The sequence below is a fragment of the Centroberyx affinis genome, unplaced genomic scaffold (assembly GCF_046629955.1).
Source record: "Centroberyx affinis isolate AG114_WGS23_722 - 3 ecotype Tasmania unplaced genomic scaffold, CSIRO-AGI_Caff_v1 ptg008320l_1, whole genome shotgun sequence".
Taxonomy (NCBI): Eukaryota; Metazoa; Chordata; class Actinopteri; order Beryciformes; family Berycidae; genus Centroberyx; species Centroberyx affinis.
The window spans coordinates 34,322-51,412 of record NW_027284134.1 but is presented as its reverse complement, the minus strand read 5'-3'; the positions used below and the strand labels follow the sequence as shown (position 1 = coordinate 51,412).

The window sequence follows — 17,091 nt, the reverse complement described above, 5'->3', positions numbered from 1 at the left end:
GAGGGGAGAGCTGAGTGGCTGCTCTGAAGACGTCAAAGAGATGGTGCTGCTTCTGCTGTCCTACTTTGATGAGAAGGAAGACGCAATGTTCTGTTATGTGGAGGACACATGCCTGGCAGGGGAAGGACAGATGGACCAAGTTCACTTGACTCCTCTCCCCTCTCCCTCTCTCCTCTCTGTCCTCTAGCTCTCTTTTTTCCTCTCTCTCCTCTCTCTCCTCGCTCTCCTCTCCTCTCTCTTGTCCCTCCTCTCCTCCCTCTCCTCCCTCTCTCGTCTCTCCTCTTTCTCCTCCCTCTCTCTCTTCTCCTCTCTCCTCCCCTCTCTCTCTCCTCCCTCTCTCTCTCTCTCCTCTCGTCTCTCTCCTCTCTCTCCCCCTCTCTCGTCTCTCCTCTCTCTCTCTCCCCTCTCTCCTCCCTCTCTCTCGTTTCTCTCCTCTCGTCTCTCTCTCTCCCTCTCTCCTCTCTGTCCTCTAGCTCTCTTTTTCCTCTCTCTCCTCTCTCTTCTCTCCCTCTTGTCCCTCTCCCTCCTCTCTCCTCCCTCCTCTCTCTCCTCCCTCTCCTCTCCCTCTCTCCTCCTCTCGCTCCCTCTCTCCTCTCTCTCCTCCCTCTGTCCTCTCTCTCGTTCTCCTCTCCCTCTCTTGTCCCTCTTCCTCTCTCCTCTCTCTCTTCTCCCTCTCCTCCCTCTCCTCCCTCTCTCCTCTTCTCTCTCTCCTCGTTCTCCTCTCCCTCTCTTGTCCCTCTCTCTCTCTTATCCCTCTCTCTTCTCCCTCTCTCTCCTCTCTCTCTCTTTCCTCTCTCTCTTTCCCCTTTCTCTCTCCTCTGTTTTGAGGACTTTTATTATTAAGCTTATTAATATGCTTGAACTGTTCTCTGATTGGTTAATGGTTGGAATGGAAAAGTTTGAATTGACAGTATTTGCTTTCATTTTTTGGGTCTTAAATTGTATTTATTGAGGTCTTAAAAAGCATTGAATTTGACTTTAAAAATGGTGCAAGAACCCTGTTTTACCTTTTTACTATTATAAGTGGCTTTAAAATAATAGCTTGAATAAAAAAAAAAATGATGATTGATGTGAAGTTTTTTGTTGTTAGTGAAGCTATTTTCTCCTTCTTAATACAGTCATCTGTTTTTCTTCTATTTCCCAAGGTGTTTTTTCTCCATCAACCCAGAGAAGGGCACTAAAGTGGAGAAGAAAAACACATCCCGTCTTCACGTGAACCCCAGAGTCCTTACCTTGATTCAGGAACTTTCCGATCACGAGTGGCGTGATGTCTGAATATGGACTAAACTCAGTAAGATGTATGGCATGTGACGATGTGCCCCACTCACAGTTTGAAGGTTTGTTTCAGCTTATCTGCTCAGTTCTTTGAGCTTAACAAGCAAGTAAAAGTTGCAGAGGAAATTGTTACAGAGTTTGTATGCAATTGATACTGAGCTTTATTGCTCTTGTATTTCCTCATAGAACAGGATTTTATGCCTTTAAACAATGTTTGTTTGGTATTTTCATTGGAATTGAATGGGATTCAATGTACAATAAGCTATTCTCTGTCCTCTCTCCTCTTCTCTCTCTCTCTCTCCTCCCTCTCTCCTCTCTCCTCCCTCTCTCTATCTCCTCTCTCTCATCCCTCTCCCCTCTCTCCTCCCTCTCCCTCTCTCCTCCCTCTCTCTATCTCCTCTCTCTCCTCCCTCTCCCCTCTCTCCTCCTCTCTCCCTCTCTCCTCTCTCTCCCTCCTCTCTCTCTTCTCCTCTCTCTCCCTCTCCCCTCCCTCTCTCCCTCTCTCCTCTCTCTCCCTCTCCTCTCTCCTCCCTCCGTTCTCTCTCTCCTCCTCTCTCCTCTCCCTCTCATCTCTCCTCTTTCTCCTCCCTCTCTCCTCCTCTCTCCTATCTCTCCTCCCTCTCTCTTGTCTCTCTCCTCTCCCTCTCCTCTCTCCTCCCTCTCCCCTCCCTCTCTCCTCCTCTCTCTCCTCCCACTGTCCTCTCTCTCCCCCTCTCTCTCGTCTTTCCTCTCTCTCTCCCCTCTCCCTCTCTCCTCTCTGTCCTCTAGCTCTTTTTCCTCTCTCCTCCTCTTCTCTCTCCTCGCTCTCCTCTCCCTCTCTTGTCCCTCTCCTCCCTCTCCCCTCCCTCTCTCCTCTCTCTCCTCCCTCTCTCTATCTCCTCCCTCTCCCCCCTCTTTCTCTCCTCTCTCTCTCTCTCCTCTCCTCTCTCTCCTCTCTCTCCCCTCTCCCTCTCTCCTCCTCTCTCCTCTCTCTCCTCCCTCTGTCCTCTCTCTCCTCTTCTCTCTCCTCGTTCTCCTCTCCCTCTCTTGTCCCTCTCCCTCTCCTCTCTCTTCTCCCTCTCCTCTCTCTCTCCCTCTCTCTCCTCTCTCTCTCCCTCTCTTTCCTCTCTCTCTCTTTCCCCTTTCTCTCTCCTCTGTTTTGAGGACTTTTATTATTAAGCTTATTAATATGCTTGAACTGTTCTCTGATTGGTTAATGGTTGGAATGGAAAAGTTTGAATTGACAGTATTGGCTGGCAGCACTGAAGAAAAAAACAGAAAAGTTAAGTTTTGTTTTCCAAAGTAGGATTCGATAAATTGTCTCTTGTCATTTTTTGGCTCTTAAATTATATTTATTGAGGTCTTAAAAAGCATTGAATTTGACTTTAAACTCAGTAAGATGTATGGCATGTGACGATGTGCCCCACTCACAGTTTGAAGGTTTGTTTCAGCTTATCTGCTCAGTTCTTTGAGTTTAAGAAGCAAGTAAAAGTTGCAGAGGAAATTGTTACAGAGTTTGTATGCAATTGATACTGAGCTTTATTGCTCTTGTATTTCCTCATAGAACAGGATTTTATGCCTTTAAACAATGTTTGTTTGGTATTTTCATTGGAATTGAATGGGATTCAATGTACAATAAGCTATTCTAATGTTTGTAAAGTACACATTACGAATATGTATGTTGATAAATGACAGATGTTGTTAACTGCTTCAAGGTTAATAAATTCTTGGAAAGGCAAGTTATTATTGGAATTTTTTTAATCTTTCAGTACAGTAACTCTTAATGTATATCTAGCTTTGCTTTTCAATTTTTAGATGCTTAATCTGTGTACACTGGGTTATATTTTTCACATTTCTGCTAAAAGTCAAACATCTATAAGAAGGCAGTGCAGTTTAAATGAAATTGTCTTAAGATATAAGTGTTCAATCTGCCTGTAATGTATAGAAACAGTTTCGCTTTTTCACTGAGCAATAATCCTAACAGGCGATGAAAAATACTTTTAGACAGTTTTACAGTTTATATTCGAGATTGATGTTCTATAGATAGGAGTCAGAACAGGATTTTATGCCTTTTTAAATTGTAATGAATACATTTTACAGAAAATTCAATTGCAGTATTTAGATGTTGCTTTCACTGTAAAATCTTGTCATTAGTACTGCAAAATACACTACATTATAAACAACTTTTGAGTCAAATTTGAAGAAAAATTCAGTAAAATGACAGTCTTATAATGAGGCTTTTACAGTTAAACAATGTTGTTTATTTGGTATTTTTCAGTGAAATTGAATGGGATTCAATGACCAATAAGCGACAACTGCATGTAAGTCTTACTGAAAGAAATAGTTTAATAGCAGTGTGGTCATGCTAATAATCCTAACAGGCAGAAAATAGCTGTTGGTTTTACTGGTTTAAAATGTAATTTTTTGGTAAATTACAACAGTTTTAAACTGTACAATTTACAGGTTGTTCTGTAAAGTTGTTTACATTTTTACTGTATTTTTTTACAAAATTATTCTGGCAACCACAGCTGCCAGTTTTTTTCCGTAAAAACAACAGGATTTTTTTTACAGTGTGGGTTCAAAGTGTGCAATTTGGGGATTGTCTGGCTTTCATTTGAAATAATTTATGAGGTGTTCAGTATGTTCTTAAAGCAAAATTATAATGTATCATTTGATGGTTTGGGTTTCTTGGAGAAAGTCATAGACTCTGATCCAGTTACCTGTGTTGCTGAGTGATAATTCCTTTCATTCCATATGTTGTCAATTGGTTTAAATCTTACATTCAACAGCACAGAATACAATTTGAAGACCAGACCTCGGGTACCCATCCCTGTATATATGCTACGTAATGGGTGCTTTTTGCCCCCAGGGAACTCCGTTAAGTACATAGGGCAGATCACAGCTGCAGATAAACAGAAAAATGATGTGCCAGGGAGACTGATCTGCTGCTGTAGATCTTGGAATGTATGGAGCCTGCAAGCAGATTTGCTCTAAAAACTGTATGGGCAGCAGAAGCAGCTCTTTGATGATAAAGGAGTTGGATGTAACATTGTGAAAGTATCAAAACGCACAGTCGCCAACTAAATCCAGCAGCAGTTGTCATTGTTTATTTACCAGAGAGTATTCCCTACCTGTAGGTGCCGGTCTGTGGTGTCTCACTTTCACTCTTGAAACGGTTAGCCAATCAGAACGGAGGGGTCATTAATATTAATGGACTTTAAAGACACAGCAACAGAAACAGCCTGTTGTTGGTAAGGCTCAGAGAGATGCTGCAAAATGAACACAAATGGTTTTTAATGGACCTCAAGACATAAAATAAAACACAGGAAAGTGCAGAATATGGGACTGTTACAGCCGTAGTGTGGGGGGGGGGGGGGTGTTTCCTGTGCTTAACTGTGTCTCTCCTCAGATTACCGCCCTTCCCCCCCTTCCTACTGCTGCAGCGATTGCGTAAGTGAGCACAGCACATATATATATATATATATATATATATATATATATATATATTAGGGCTGTCAAACGATTAAAAAAATTAATCTAATTAATTACATGCTTTATGATTAATTAATCTAAATTAATCGCATATAGCAATATTTGCCGTGAGAAGCATTTAAAAATATTTCCATTCAATCAATGAACATTATAAACTTTAAAGGTCAACATCTCTTTTATTTCCCATACATTCAGAACGTTTTTTTCACTGTTCATATGCAATAATGGCCATAACAATCAAAAATATGACCTAATGCATTTTAATTGAGGAAATAAAAAATCAGAAATGTTTCAGCAAGAACAATAATGGAAATAAGTCCATAAGTTTCTCATTTTATCCTTGAAATTGTTTTGACTGTCAATGTGTCATATTTTAGATGCCAAAAAAAAAACTAAACTAAAATTACTTAGACAACATAGACCAACAGTATGGTGCAGTTTAAGACACAAGGCACAACATTTTCATTTCACTGAACATACAGAGCATCTCAGGCCACAATTATAACCTAACAATAGGCTAACAGTCTCTTTGACCTCAATACGATTTCTCCAATATCTTATATGCCAAAATAAACTTAGGCATCACAGACCAACAGTTTAACATATAGCCTAGTGCAATTTCAAATCCAGGGCATAACATTTTCATTCCATTGAACATACAGACCATCTAAAAATAACAGTCCCATTGACCTCAATTCCTCTTATTTCTCCAATATCTTGTATGACAAAATAAACCCAACCAAGCAAAAATCTCTGTGGCAACATAGGCCATAACAGTTTGATTTATCAACATGTAGTGTAACTTAACAGTAACGGACCCATCGGTCTCACGATACCTCTTACTTCTCCTTCAGCCAGTTGCTGAGACAAACTAGCTTGTTTACATTCTCAGAGCTCAAGGCTGCCCTCTTCTTTTGAACTATGTTGCCTGCAAGTGAGAAAAGTCTCTCACACGGGACAGAAGTGGCAGGAGTGGCCAGATATTTGCGAGCCAGGGCAGACAGCTGTAGATGGGCCCCTGCATGAGTTGACCACCACTGCAGTGGGCACTCTTCCATGCTGATGTTGGGCTCTGCTTTATAGAGGCTCAAAGCCCTGTTAGGCCCCATTTCGTCATCTGAATCTGAGTCTGAAGCCAACAGCAGGAGGCTCCTCTTCTTCTTTGCTGGCTCCTCTGAGGGCTCCGGAGTAGCTCTGCTGGGTTTTTCTTGCAGCAGTGCCTCAAGGCTGGTCCACACCTCCGCTCTCTCTCCTCTTGGTAGATACTTTAAGTCCTTGAAACGTGGGTCGAGTGCTGAAGCCATCTTGAGCCATCTATTATTGATGTTAGCTTGCCGTTCAGATATGTCCTTCTTAAAGGCAGTCTTGAACCTCTCCACGTAGGCAGGGTCCTCATCCGAGACCTCCATGGTGCGGTACAGGTGGCAGAGAGCAGGCAACACCACAGAGCATGAGACATAAGTCTCACCCCCAAGGAGCTCAGTCACATATCTGCAGTGGATGATAAGAGATGCATACAGTATTATATTAGAGTGATATCAGTACATCAGTACATTTACAACTGTACATTTAATTTAGGAAAAGCAATTTATTGTACCAATTCACAGTCAATTCAAAAAGCTTTGCAAAAAAAAAGGACAGTAACAAGTAAATCCCATTTTAATAAAACAACTGTTCCCGATGTGGGTGTGTGGGTGCTTTTACCTGCATGGTTCAAGGAGGGTCTCCAGCCTCTGCAGCTTGTCCCACTCAGATGTGGTCAACATGACCAGCTTGTGTTTCTGTCGGCCCAGAGTAGCCTTTACAGCCTCCTGGTTCTTCAGGAGACGAGAGATCATGGCAAGCGACGAGTTCCACCTTGTTGAAACATCCTGGATCAGTTGCTCTCTCTGTTGCCCAAGTCCTGTTTGCTGCTGGTGTAGTTCCTCCGTATTGGCGGGGCTGTGTTTAAAATGCCCCACTATCTTGCGACACTTTGCCAATGCGTCACCAAACCCGCTGTCACCAAGGCAAACAGTGATGGTTCTCTGTAACATGTGAGCAATACAAGGCATGTGGTCGAATGGAAGCTTTCTGACTGCAGCTACCATGTTTCGCGCGCTGTCTGTTCCGACTGTGGTGACCTTATGTTGAACTCCCCAGGCCTCCGCCACAGACAGAAACTGTTCGGCGCAGGCATCAGCAAAATGCCTGGTGACCGTCTTCAGCATGGTTAATGCAAATGACTGAAGTTTCCACTCACTGTCAATGATGTGTGCAGTCACACCGAGGTAATTGTGATTGCTTACCGAGGTCCAATGATCCCCAGTCAGGGCAATATATTCGGCTTCCGCCAATACATCGTCTTTTGCTCTCTTTTCGGTGTCGTAAAGCTGTTGGATTTTGGACACAATTGTATTTCTCGATGGCGGCTTATAAGTTGTGTCAGAGGACGCAATCTGTAACGCCTCCGTTAACCCCCTGTCCTCTACCACCGAAATTGGCCTGCAGTCCATTGCAACCCATTTAGCGATTGAGTTGGTTAATTTGTCACAGGTAGACTTACTCAGTTTGCGTCTGAACGCCTGTTCGAGTGTGGCTTGATGAGACTGGTTGCTCACGTTAGCATCAGGGGCTGTGCTAGGTCTGACCTCCGAGCTCGCTGCTAAGTGCTTTGCGTTGAGGTGATATTTCAGGCTTGAAGTACTCCGATGGTACGAAAATTCCTTACTGCAGAAATTGCACAGAACGGTGCTCCTATCAACAGTTCCATCTGGGCGTTTTTTAAATGTAAAATTTCCATTCACTGGGCCAAGCAACGTTTTGTCATCTGGTTCCAACATGTTTACAAAGCTGCTGTGGACGGTTGTATGTTCAGTGACGTATACGTCACGTATACGCCTATGGGCTCATGGGGCATCATAGCGCGCGATTAATCTGCGTTAATTATTTTGACGCGTTATTTTTTCTATGATTAATTAATCGAAATTAACGCGTTATTTTGACAACTCTAATATATATATATATATATATATATATACAGTAGATATTCCTTTTGTTTTTTTTTGTTTTTTTTGTATTATTAGGTTATGTTTTCTTCTCTTTGTCTTTTTTTTTTTTTTGGGGGGGGGGGGGGAATGTGTTCTGTTTCATTATGTAAAATGATTGTGTTCTAAGGTCCATCTGGAAATGAAACCGTGACAGAGAAATAAGAAAAAAATACTAATCATAAAAAAATTAACTGCTGCTGTAGAAGACTGAAATCCTTTGTGATGTATGTATCCCTCTGTCAGTCCATGGAGGAAATGAAAGAGGTCGTCTTCCCATAATTATGGAATTATGGAAAGTATGGATGAAAATTTGATTGATTGCGGTGTGGTTGCCCACCAGGCGTCATACTGAAATTAATTGGGAGATGATTGGACCAAACCTGTTTAAATGGAATGTTTGAATGAAGTAAATCTTGCAGTCTATGAGGGGAGATTAGCTTCTCTATGGGAGGCCAGGCCACAGAAGAATTTGGATTCAACCAAAAATGCAGGGAATATAAAATAATAAAAGTCCAAAAGTACAATTAGAGAGTGACGAGTGCAGCAATACCCCCCAGAGGTCATGGAGCTGTAAAAGTTTATATGAGGTAAAACTGTAAAGAGTTTGTGATTTGTACCAATCTGTGCAAATTGGCTTCTACAGTTCTTAAAATTGCATTGAAATTGTTTTTAGTGATATGATGTTAACTAACAAGGTAGTTAACAAGGTTTCACAATATCCTACTAATAATACATTCTAAAACTACAACTAATAAGTTCATTTGAATATCATCAATAGCACTGATTCTGTCTTTGTAAATAAAGCAGAATTATGTGAGTGTGATCTCTATGTTCACATTTATTATGGCTGTGGCTGATCTGCAGAGTTTAGTGCTAGTATGTATGGGGATAAGTGGGAAGAATAATAGGCCTACAGTTGACTCTCCTCCCTAGCTTGCTTAGATTTGGATAATAGGTTGATTGTAGCACATTAGCACATTATCACTACACATGTCTCATTCTTTCCAAATCACGTTCGGTACATCAGCCCAGCGAGAGCCACAATTAAGGTTAGCGATTTTTTTTTTTTACGACCCTCTTATGCAAATCAAGTCCGTCACCAGTTACGATACTTGAGGCACAGCCATAGTCCACACTCAAAGCGACGCTCTTGACTGTGAGACTGTGATCCCCCCCATCCCCCCCGCCCCAGGAGACGAAGAGCTGCCAGAGGCTTCGGTCGTCACGACTGCATGACTCCTCTTAGTCCGAGGTTCCGCTTCGTTTATCGCATCAAGCGGCGATGATGCGACTTGGCCCGTCGATCCTTTCTTTTAATCTCGTCCTCTGACGTTTATTTTCTTATCACGCTCTTTTTGTTTTGTCTCCATACACATAACACAGCAGCCGTGGCTTTCTGAGGGTGTGAAGTGTTCTGTGCTGTGGAAAGTCCCCAGCCTCGTCAGCTATGGTAAAAAAAACCTTGGTAACCCCTGTGTTGGCCCAGTACAATGGGATTTAGCTGTTTTAGAAGCGTTCTATTATTAACCATGAGACTATTTGCCTGTCTCTATTTGCACTCTGACGAATTTGGGTGGTTACCACATGCCAAATGGATACATGTTGAGAAAATTAGGTCAAACAATTGATTTAATAAATACTCTGTGTGTGTGTGTGTGTGCATGTTGGCTGCATTCAACCGCTTTCAAAACGAGTCTCATGATGCGGGTCATATGCTCCGTTTATAATGGTATAATGGTCACAGTGTCTGATGCGATGACTTCAGACTTCGGTGGCATGAGTTGATCCAAAAAAAAAAAAAAAAAAAAAAAAGGCTGGGAGGTAACAGTAGGCTCGTCCCCGTCTCTCTCTCTTTCCCCCCCACTCGGAAATAGTTTTATATCCGACAGGGGGAGAGAGAGAGAGAGAGGGCGAAACCGAGAGCAAAGCAACAACCGGAGAGTGCTGCTGAGAGCATGAAAAGGGACCCGACCCGGTGGGACTCTCTCCGGGAAGAGGTAAATGTTGTGGAAGCAGCGGGGCCGTAGCGTGGGATTTCGTATCGCGCTCCGACCTGGAGCTGACCTGTTTCCGACGAGTCCAAAAAAAAAACAAAAAACAAGTCAAGAACTTCCATGGGCGATTGTCATGCAGCCAAAGTTTAAAACAGTCCTTTTAATTGCACTGTCGGCACTAATAAGCTATATTATTCATTGAAATATGAATGAATTCTAGACAAAGTATTGCTCACTTCACTTGGATTATAGCCTACTGCAGAGAATCTTTTAATAGCAGTGACTTATTTTCAAGGCTTGCGATAGGCCTATTGCCCTAATCGCATAGAATAGAGCTATAGAGGATAGAGCAGCATCTCACTCAATTCTTTTTTGCAGGCTTGTCAGTGCAGAACTAAATCCTTCTAAATCCATACATTTTCTGCATATCTGCTGGAGCCTGCTCCCGATAAACTCACTCATTCACTCTGTCTGTTGTAAGAAGCTGTTGTATCAAATGGACGGTTCCTTATCTTGTCAGCATATTCATATTTAGGCCCCTCATACGTGCCACAATTTGAAAAATCACATCATAATACATCACGCTGTAGAATTCCAGGCACCTGTGTAAACAGTGTGAAGAGTAGGAGGGGGTGACCGTGAAAAATGAGTGTGTGAGACAATTTATTGGGGGAAGGAACTATGCAAGGGAGAGAAAGAGAGTGGTAGCGGCTGTAATGATTTAACAAATAGGAACAACAACCTAATATGTAAAGCACTTGTTAATTGTTCTTTGCAATTGTATTTTGTATTGTGTTGTTATTATTGTTATTATTTTAGTAGTAGTAGTGGTAGTATGTAACCAAACAACATACTACAACATTACTACTATTACTACTAAGCACTACTATTACTGTTAACTATTACTAGTAATAATAACAATAATGTGGGGTGATCATTTGTGTATGTGTGTGTGTGTGTGTGTGTGTGTAGTGCTGGTGGGTGGGTGGGTTATGGAAGATCTTTGTGCACACACATGCACACACACACACACACACACACAAAACACATAAGTCACTTTTGGGGTATTTACATAGACTTACATTCATTTCCTGGAGACTTACCCTAACCATAACCATAACCACTACTTGCCTAAACCTAACCCTTAACCTAACCCTAACCTTAACCTTAACCTTAACCTAACCTAACCTTAACCTAACCCTAACCCTAACCTTAACCACTGACCTAAAAATCTGCTTTTTTACCAATTGGGGACACGGCTTTTGTCGCCAATTGCACAAGCCGTCCCCAATCAACTGGTCTTAAGTCTGGTGTGTGTCCCTGAAAGTGACTTAAGTCACACACACACACACACACACACACACACTCCATACAAAACCCTATCTGTTACCCATTATGGTTGCCTGACAGGATAATGACAGCATCGAGGTCTTTACTCACCAACTGTTTCTCCTCAGCTCATTGAGCTGTCATTGTTCACACAGACAAATGTACTCTGTATCAGTCCAGATGATACTTTGTCCTGCGCTTACCCTTTGTCCTGTCAAGTGGGTCACTCTCCTCCACAACTGTTCCCTTGCTCAGCACCACTATATAAAATGCCCTTTGTTTTGCTCTTTCAAAAATAATGTGGTTCTAATAATGTGCAAATGAGAGGCGTGGGGAATTTGCCAAGTTTTGACAGGATATATTGTTGCAAATTGATCATTCGTTTAAATTTGGTTGTAATGTCGCTCTGTGACATTCTGGGACTTTCTCAAGCTGTGATTGTTTATTTAACTGATCGCTTTTCACCATTTGGCGGCTTCACCGTTTTTCATTTTGAAAAGCAGCCAAAAAAAATACGGCAACCTACACGTCTTTTGGTGTGCTAATGTACTTTTCCCAGATGAGTCAATTCATAACAAGATAGAATATAGATGAGGAAACTGGAGTTAAGAATATATATATATGTATATGTGTTGTTTTTGTGTAGTGCAAAAATTTTAGAATTTATATAATGTTCTTCAGAGTTGAATAAAACCTGCTCAATCCATACAGGAGTGTGTAAAAATTACATTTTTATTCAAAATAGACCAAAGTCCAACAATTTATCTGGGGCTTCATTTTGAATATTCTTTCCCCCTATTTCAATCTGAACCTTAAAATCTGTCTCTAAGCAGTGGTTTTAATTCTTGTCACTCTTTGACTCGGCCCGCCCAAGGTTTCTTTCATTTTTTTCCCTAATAAGGTTTTCTTGGAAGTTTTTCCTTGTATGCATTGAGGGTCTAAGGCTGGAGGTGCAGAGTAGGTTAGGCTGTGTAGAAGAAACAGGCTGTTATGTCTTGCTATAATCTGTTTTTGTGTCTTGTGCTTTTCCTGATGTTTGTCCTCTATCATTCTGTTCTATGGTTGATTGTTGATCAGTTAGATGTAGTTAGGCTCATTCTCTGTAAATCCCTTTGAGACATTCATGTGATAAAGGGCTATATAAATAAACAAACTTGAACTTGTCAAATGACTATGTGAAACCATTTCAGATTTGCTTGGGCCATGGATTAAATATTTGCATTTTTCTAGATATTGATATTGAGAAGTTACTATTACCTGGCTGAAGGGGAGCCAGGGCAGGAGGCTTAACATTGTGATGTAAATTTCTTTGTTTTGTACTTCTGTTTTCACTTTAGAGCTGTTTAGAGCTATAGGACTATATTATAATTTCAGAGCCCCACTCTCCATGGTTGTTCATTTAGGAGGCTTGTTATTGATTGCCACAAAATGTCAAATAACAGTAAGATTTATAAGATGTTCCCACCTCTGCCGAATATAAGTGTCTTGTATAATTAATGCCTTAAGTGCAGTAATTACACATAACAGAGACGTAGCTTCGGTTTGAGCTACTACTGTCTTAACAAGGAAACTGGAAGATCGGAGGTTGTATATTGGTTTCCTGTGATGTGATGTGGTGGTAACATGGAATCTGGAAAAGAACAGATTCCAGCAACACTTGCAGTACTGGGAACAAACATTAATTAGCAAAACCAACGCGTTTTCGGCTCGCGGTCTTCATCGGGGTTTCGGAAATCGACAGGAAGCACCCTGCATCGCATCTAGCGGCCTTCGCGGGGAGCACAGGCTTCACCTTTGACCTCCTCATAGGGGTCGCAGTGGTGTCTGCCACAGTAACAGGTCTACAAAGCCGGAGAGAGATCAGAACGGGGGTACTGAATGATTACTAGCAGGTCTGAATCTCCATTTAGTTCCCCAAGCTTTGTTTTAAGGAATCCAGTCCGTCTTTGTTTTTCAGCTTTATTCATTCAGACATACAGAGTTTGATATAACAAAGTCTGTAGAATATCATCAAGGAGCCTATTGATAAAGAGCAAGGGTGAACAATTAACCTCAGTAGCATCAGTATTTTGGCAGTGATCCTCATTATCAATAACTTGATTAAAATAACAGCAGTAATGTAATTATATAATCATTCCAAACAGCGAGACATGTTTTTATCATACGAAATACTGTGGGAATTCAGAAGCATCTAGAGAAACACATATTATATTATATATATGTATACATTCACTTTATTGCAAGGTTTTCCTAAAGCAAGCATACTGATTTTCTCTTTTTTATTATTTGCATAGTTCAAGCAGTTTGTGTATTTTCCCCCAAAGTAGCAACAGTTAAGATTGATATTAAGATATACTGTAATTGAAATCTGAAATATTATGTACATTGACCAATGTTCTAAATATTTCTTTATTTTCATCAGCCATAAATGCTACATCTAGTATCAAATATTGGACACCGCTTTTTGGCTGTTTCGCATTTCTCAACGCATCTGATGCCAATTGCTCCAAAAATATCTATATTCTAGTCCTCCAAGACCATTCTCAAAAGCAATAAATAAAAAAAAATGTCAGCAATAATCATCTCTCGTATTTGTGAAAAATGCAAAACATGTAATTGAGTGTAAAAATCGAACCTGTTATCATCGGACACCCATGCGTCTAAAAAAATATGTACTGCCTCTTTTAACCGTATTATTCCCTTTCTCAAAAAAAGAAAACAAGAAAAAATAGAAATATTCTCTTCAGACATAGGTTGTTGTTTTTTTTTGTTGTTTTTTTTTTTGCGTTGTGAGAGCCATAAACTGCTTATACAAATTCCATTTTGTTCATTTTCCATTCCAACATATTGTCTCTGAATCGGAGTACGTACATACCTTTCTACAAAGACACATCTTTACTCTGGGTCACTTTTGCAATGAGATGTGTGAGGGGGGGGAAAGAAAATTAGGATGACAGATAATGACAGACGGGGTGAGGGGTGGATGGGGGGGCGGGTATGCACAGAGGCTACAGAGTTCAAATGTGGAGGAACTGGCAGTGGAGGGATTCAGAAACAGATTTTCCTTATCAAGAGACATGTCCAAAACGCACTAAGACAGATCAGCAAACGCTACACTGGGGTGAGGGGAGTATGCCACATTCCTCTGGGCTCACTCTCTTCCTCTCAGTTTGAAGAAATGGGCTGGGGAGGTCAGGCCTCCACGGGCCATCTGGCAATTCCGGCAAACGCGAAAAGAGTTGCACTACTTTTAGATCTTAGCCATCAGAAAAATCATTTATTAAAGGAATAGTTCACCCAAAAATGAAAATTCTGTCATCATCTACTCACCCTTGGTAGCAGCCTTCTCCAAAACAACTGAAGTCAATGGGGACCTGTTCTTTAGAGTTCCAAAACAAAAACAGCCAAACAATCACACTGTGAATAGAAAGACCTATACACCATGATTTGTTGCAAATCAATCAGCTGTAGTTAAGATTTGCACTAAATGATGGTGTAAATATACTGTAGGTCTTTTTGGAACTCTGAAGAACTGGTCCCCACTGACTTCAGTTGTTTTGGAGAAGGCTGCTATGGAGTTGTGCTGGCAGCCTCCCTGTGTGTTATATGGACAAACTTCACCTGTGTTTCAACTGGCATGAGAGGGAGGAGATGATGACAGAATTTTCATTTTTGGGTGAACTATTCCTTTAAAGTAATAATCTGAAACATTTTCATATAGATAAATATGTTTTGCTACCATTTTGCTACTCTCTACTGACCGATTGATAAAACATAATTGTAATTCAATCTATAGCCGGTTCATGAAAGCTTTTCCATTTGCCATTCTAAACACTCGCTAGGTCTTTCCTGGGAAAAAATCCTCAGGATTGATATGCTTTATGCTTCCATTTTGTTTGGAATAAATAGAAGAAGATCTGGGTAGGGGCAAAAACCATCTTAGATTTGTTCAAAATTTAAATATAAATATCATAAGTGAGATGTCTTTTTTCACTCGTCAAGCCCGATCTGAGATATTAATTATTTGGGGTGTGGGCGGTGGGGTGTGTGGGGTGAACCAGTACCAGTTGGGTTTCCTCCAGATTCAAACTCATTACATTTCATGTTACTAATATGTCCATTCATCACAAAACATTAAAAACATAGACATGGTTCAGACTTATGGCACTGCATGATATGATGAAATGTTGGGATATGCTACATGATAGTATTTTCCAATATATAACTCCTATCAAATGACTGCATCATTAGCCCCTGGCCAATCTTTACACAGACTAGTGTTTCCAAACTAGCAGACGTGCACTTCTAAGGTCACTTCTAAATTCGCTGACATCTTTCCACATACAATGTACCATTCATGAACGAATACTCAACATACTTTACCTATACGTTTAGGCAATCACTGAAGTAATGTCTTGAGCGCTATGATTAAGTCCAATGGATTCGATGCTAAACCTGAACGGTCTGGTTATACCAAAATGCAGGACTTGGAAACAGTGGTGTGTAGTGAGGTGATTGTGTCCCTTCAGGCCAACACACAGCTACACACAGATGTGGAAAAGCACTATGTGTAGAGTGGGCGCAGTGGAGGGGATGGAGGGCAGGGTGAAGATAGGCATCACAGTGAGTTCCAAAGGTGTCCTCAGCTCGGTACAAGGTGGTGAGAGGGTACAAGTGTAAAAGTGTCAAAACTAGGTGTCGGTGTGGGAAAATGCCCAACCCTCTGTCCCATGTCGATGAACCGTAAGCCCTTACAGGGTCTAAACACCGTTGGCCAGTTCTCGATGTCGGCGCGGTCGATATGGCGATGAAGATAACAAGAGACAACGCGGCTCTTTCGACGAGCCTCCTCCTAGGGCTTTAAGTCTCAAGAGGTTTCGAGCCTCTTTACGGCTTCAAGCCTCTTTATGGTTTAGCTGAGCCTCTTGTTGTTTACCTCTGAACCTCTCTGATATTCCCTCTGGCCTCTTCCTGAACTCTTTCTCTTCCAGCTATCCCTGCAGCTCTCTTCCTTGTACATCTTCACCGTGAGTCTCACAGACCCACTGTCCAAACCTCAGTTCAATTACTTTTTTTTTTGTCATAGTGTAAAACATCTTGGTAGTCCCATCAGTAATCTCTCCTTTTGTAGATAGTGTCCTGAGCTAAATTATACAGAAATGTCGTGTCACAACTTGAAGCTGGTAAGAGATCTGGAGACTTCCCTTCCAGGTCAGTACAGTAGCTTCGGATGTGCCACTGAGCACACACACAGGGAAGTCCGTCGTGGGTTGGATGAATTCAAAGAGATAAAGCACTCTACTGTAATCATCTGCAGGAAAGTGAAGGTGGCAATGGGATAGTGCCCTCTTGGAGTTGGGGGAAGTGAACTTTAAGTCTTCCTATCTCCCGTTTGGGTTTTGAACCTAGCCGAACCTCCTTCGACAACGTTCGGTGCTTTTGTCGTACTGGTTTAGGTGATAAAAAAAAGAAAGAAAGAAGCAAAAGCCGTTTGTCTGGGGGTCATCTTCAATGTTCAATTGTCCAGTGAATCCTCAGAAAGGCGCTCCGTCAAACTTAACAGCAGCCAGGGCTTGAGCTAGAGACAGAGGCAGAGAGGGACGGGGTACAGAGAGATGAAAAAGAGAAGAGAAAGACTTTCAGGTCATAGTTTCAGATCATGTCTCGTCATGTTGTGTGTGTGTGCCACGCATAATACTGTTTACAACCACAGGAGAGAACTATGTAAGCCATTTTGAGGCAGATTCACTTAATTGGCAGGAAGTGCTACCACAATGTTTGAGAGTTGTTATTCAAGGGGAATCTGCTTTGTCGCAACATAGCCTACAAACCAAATTATAAATGTTCACATGTATTGTTATTGCACAGGAAATACTAGTACTTCCCCGGAGCCATATCTGCTCTGAATCAGTCCACCAAGTATTCCCCATAAACTGTCTGGCTGCCCCCATATTGTCTGCCACAGCTGACTTCACATGCACACACACACTGCA

The 17,091-nt window shown here is 41.5% G+C and overlaps 2 protein-coding genes across 2 annotated transcripts in view; both read right to left on the bottom strand.

The window, feature by feature from the left end:
* Positions 1 to 5,183: 5,183 nt before the first annotated feature.
* On the bottom strand, positions 5,184 to 7,568 carry LOC139640079 (E3 SUMO-protein ligase ZBED1-like). Its single transcript, XM_071514243.1, has 2 exons — positions 6,451 to 7,568; positions 5,184 to 6,237 (listed from the first exon to the last, which is right to left on the bottom strand). Exons 1-2 carry the CDS (start codon positions 7,566 to 7,568, stop codon positions 5,586 to 5,588), a joined length of 1,770 nt encoding a protein of 589 aa, XP_071370344.1. The 3' UTR covers positions 5,184 to 5,585.
* A 5,215-nt stretch (positions 7,569 to 12,783) lies between these two features.
* Positions 12,784 to 17,091, bottom strand: part of plekha6 (pleckstrin homology domain containing, family A member 6) — a gene marked incomplete at its 5' end in the record, with an annotated part of 36,886 nt that continues 32,578 nt past the window's right edge. Inside the window, one exon of the mRNA XM_071514242.1 lies at positions 12,784 to 16,676. The remainder of the gene's footprint in view (positions 16,677 to 17,091) is intronic.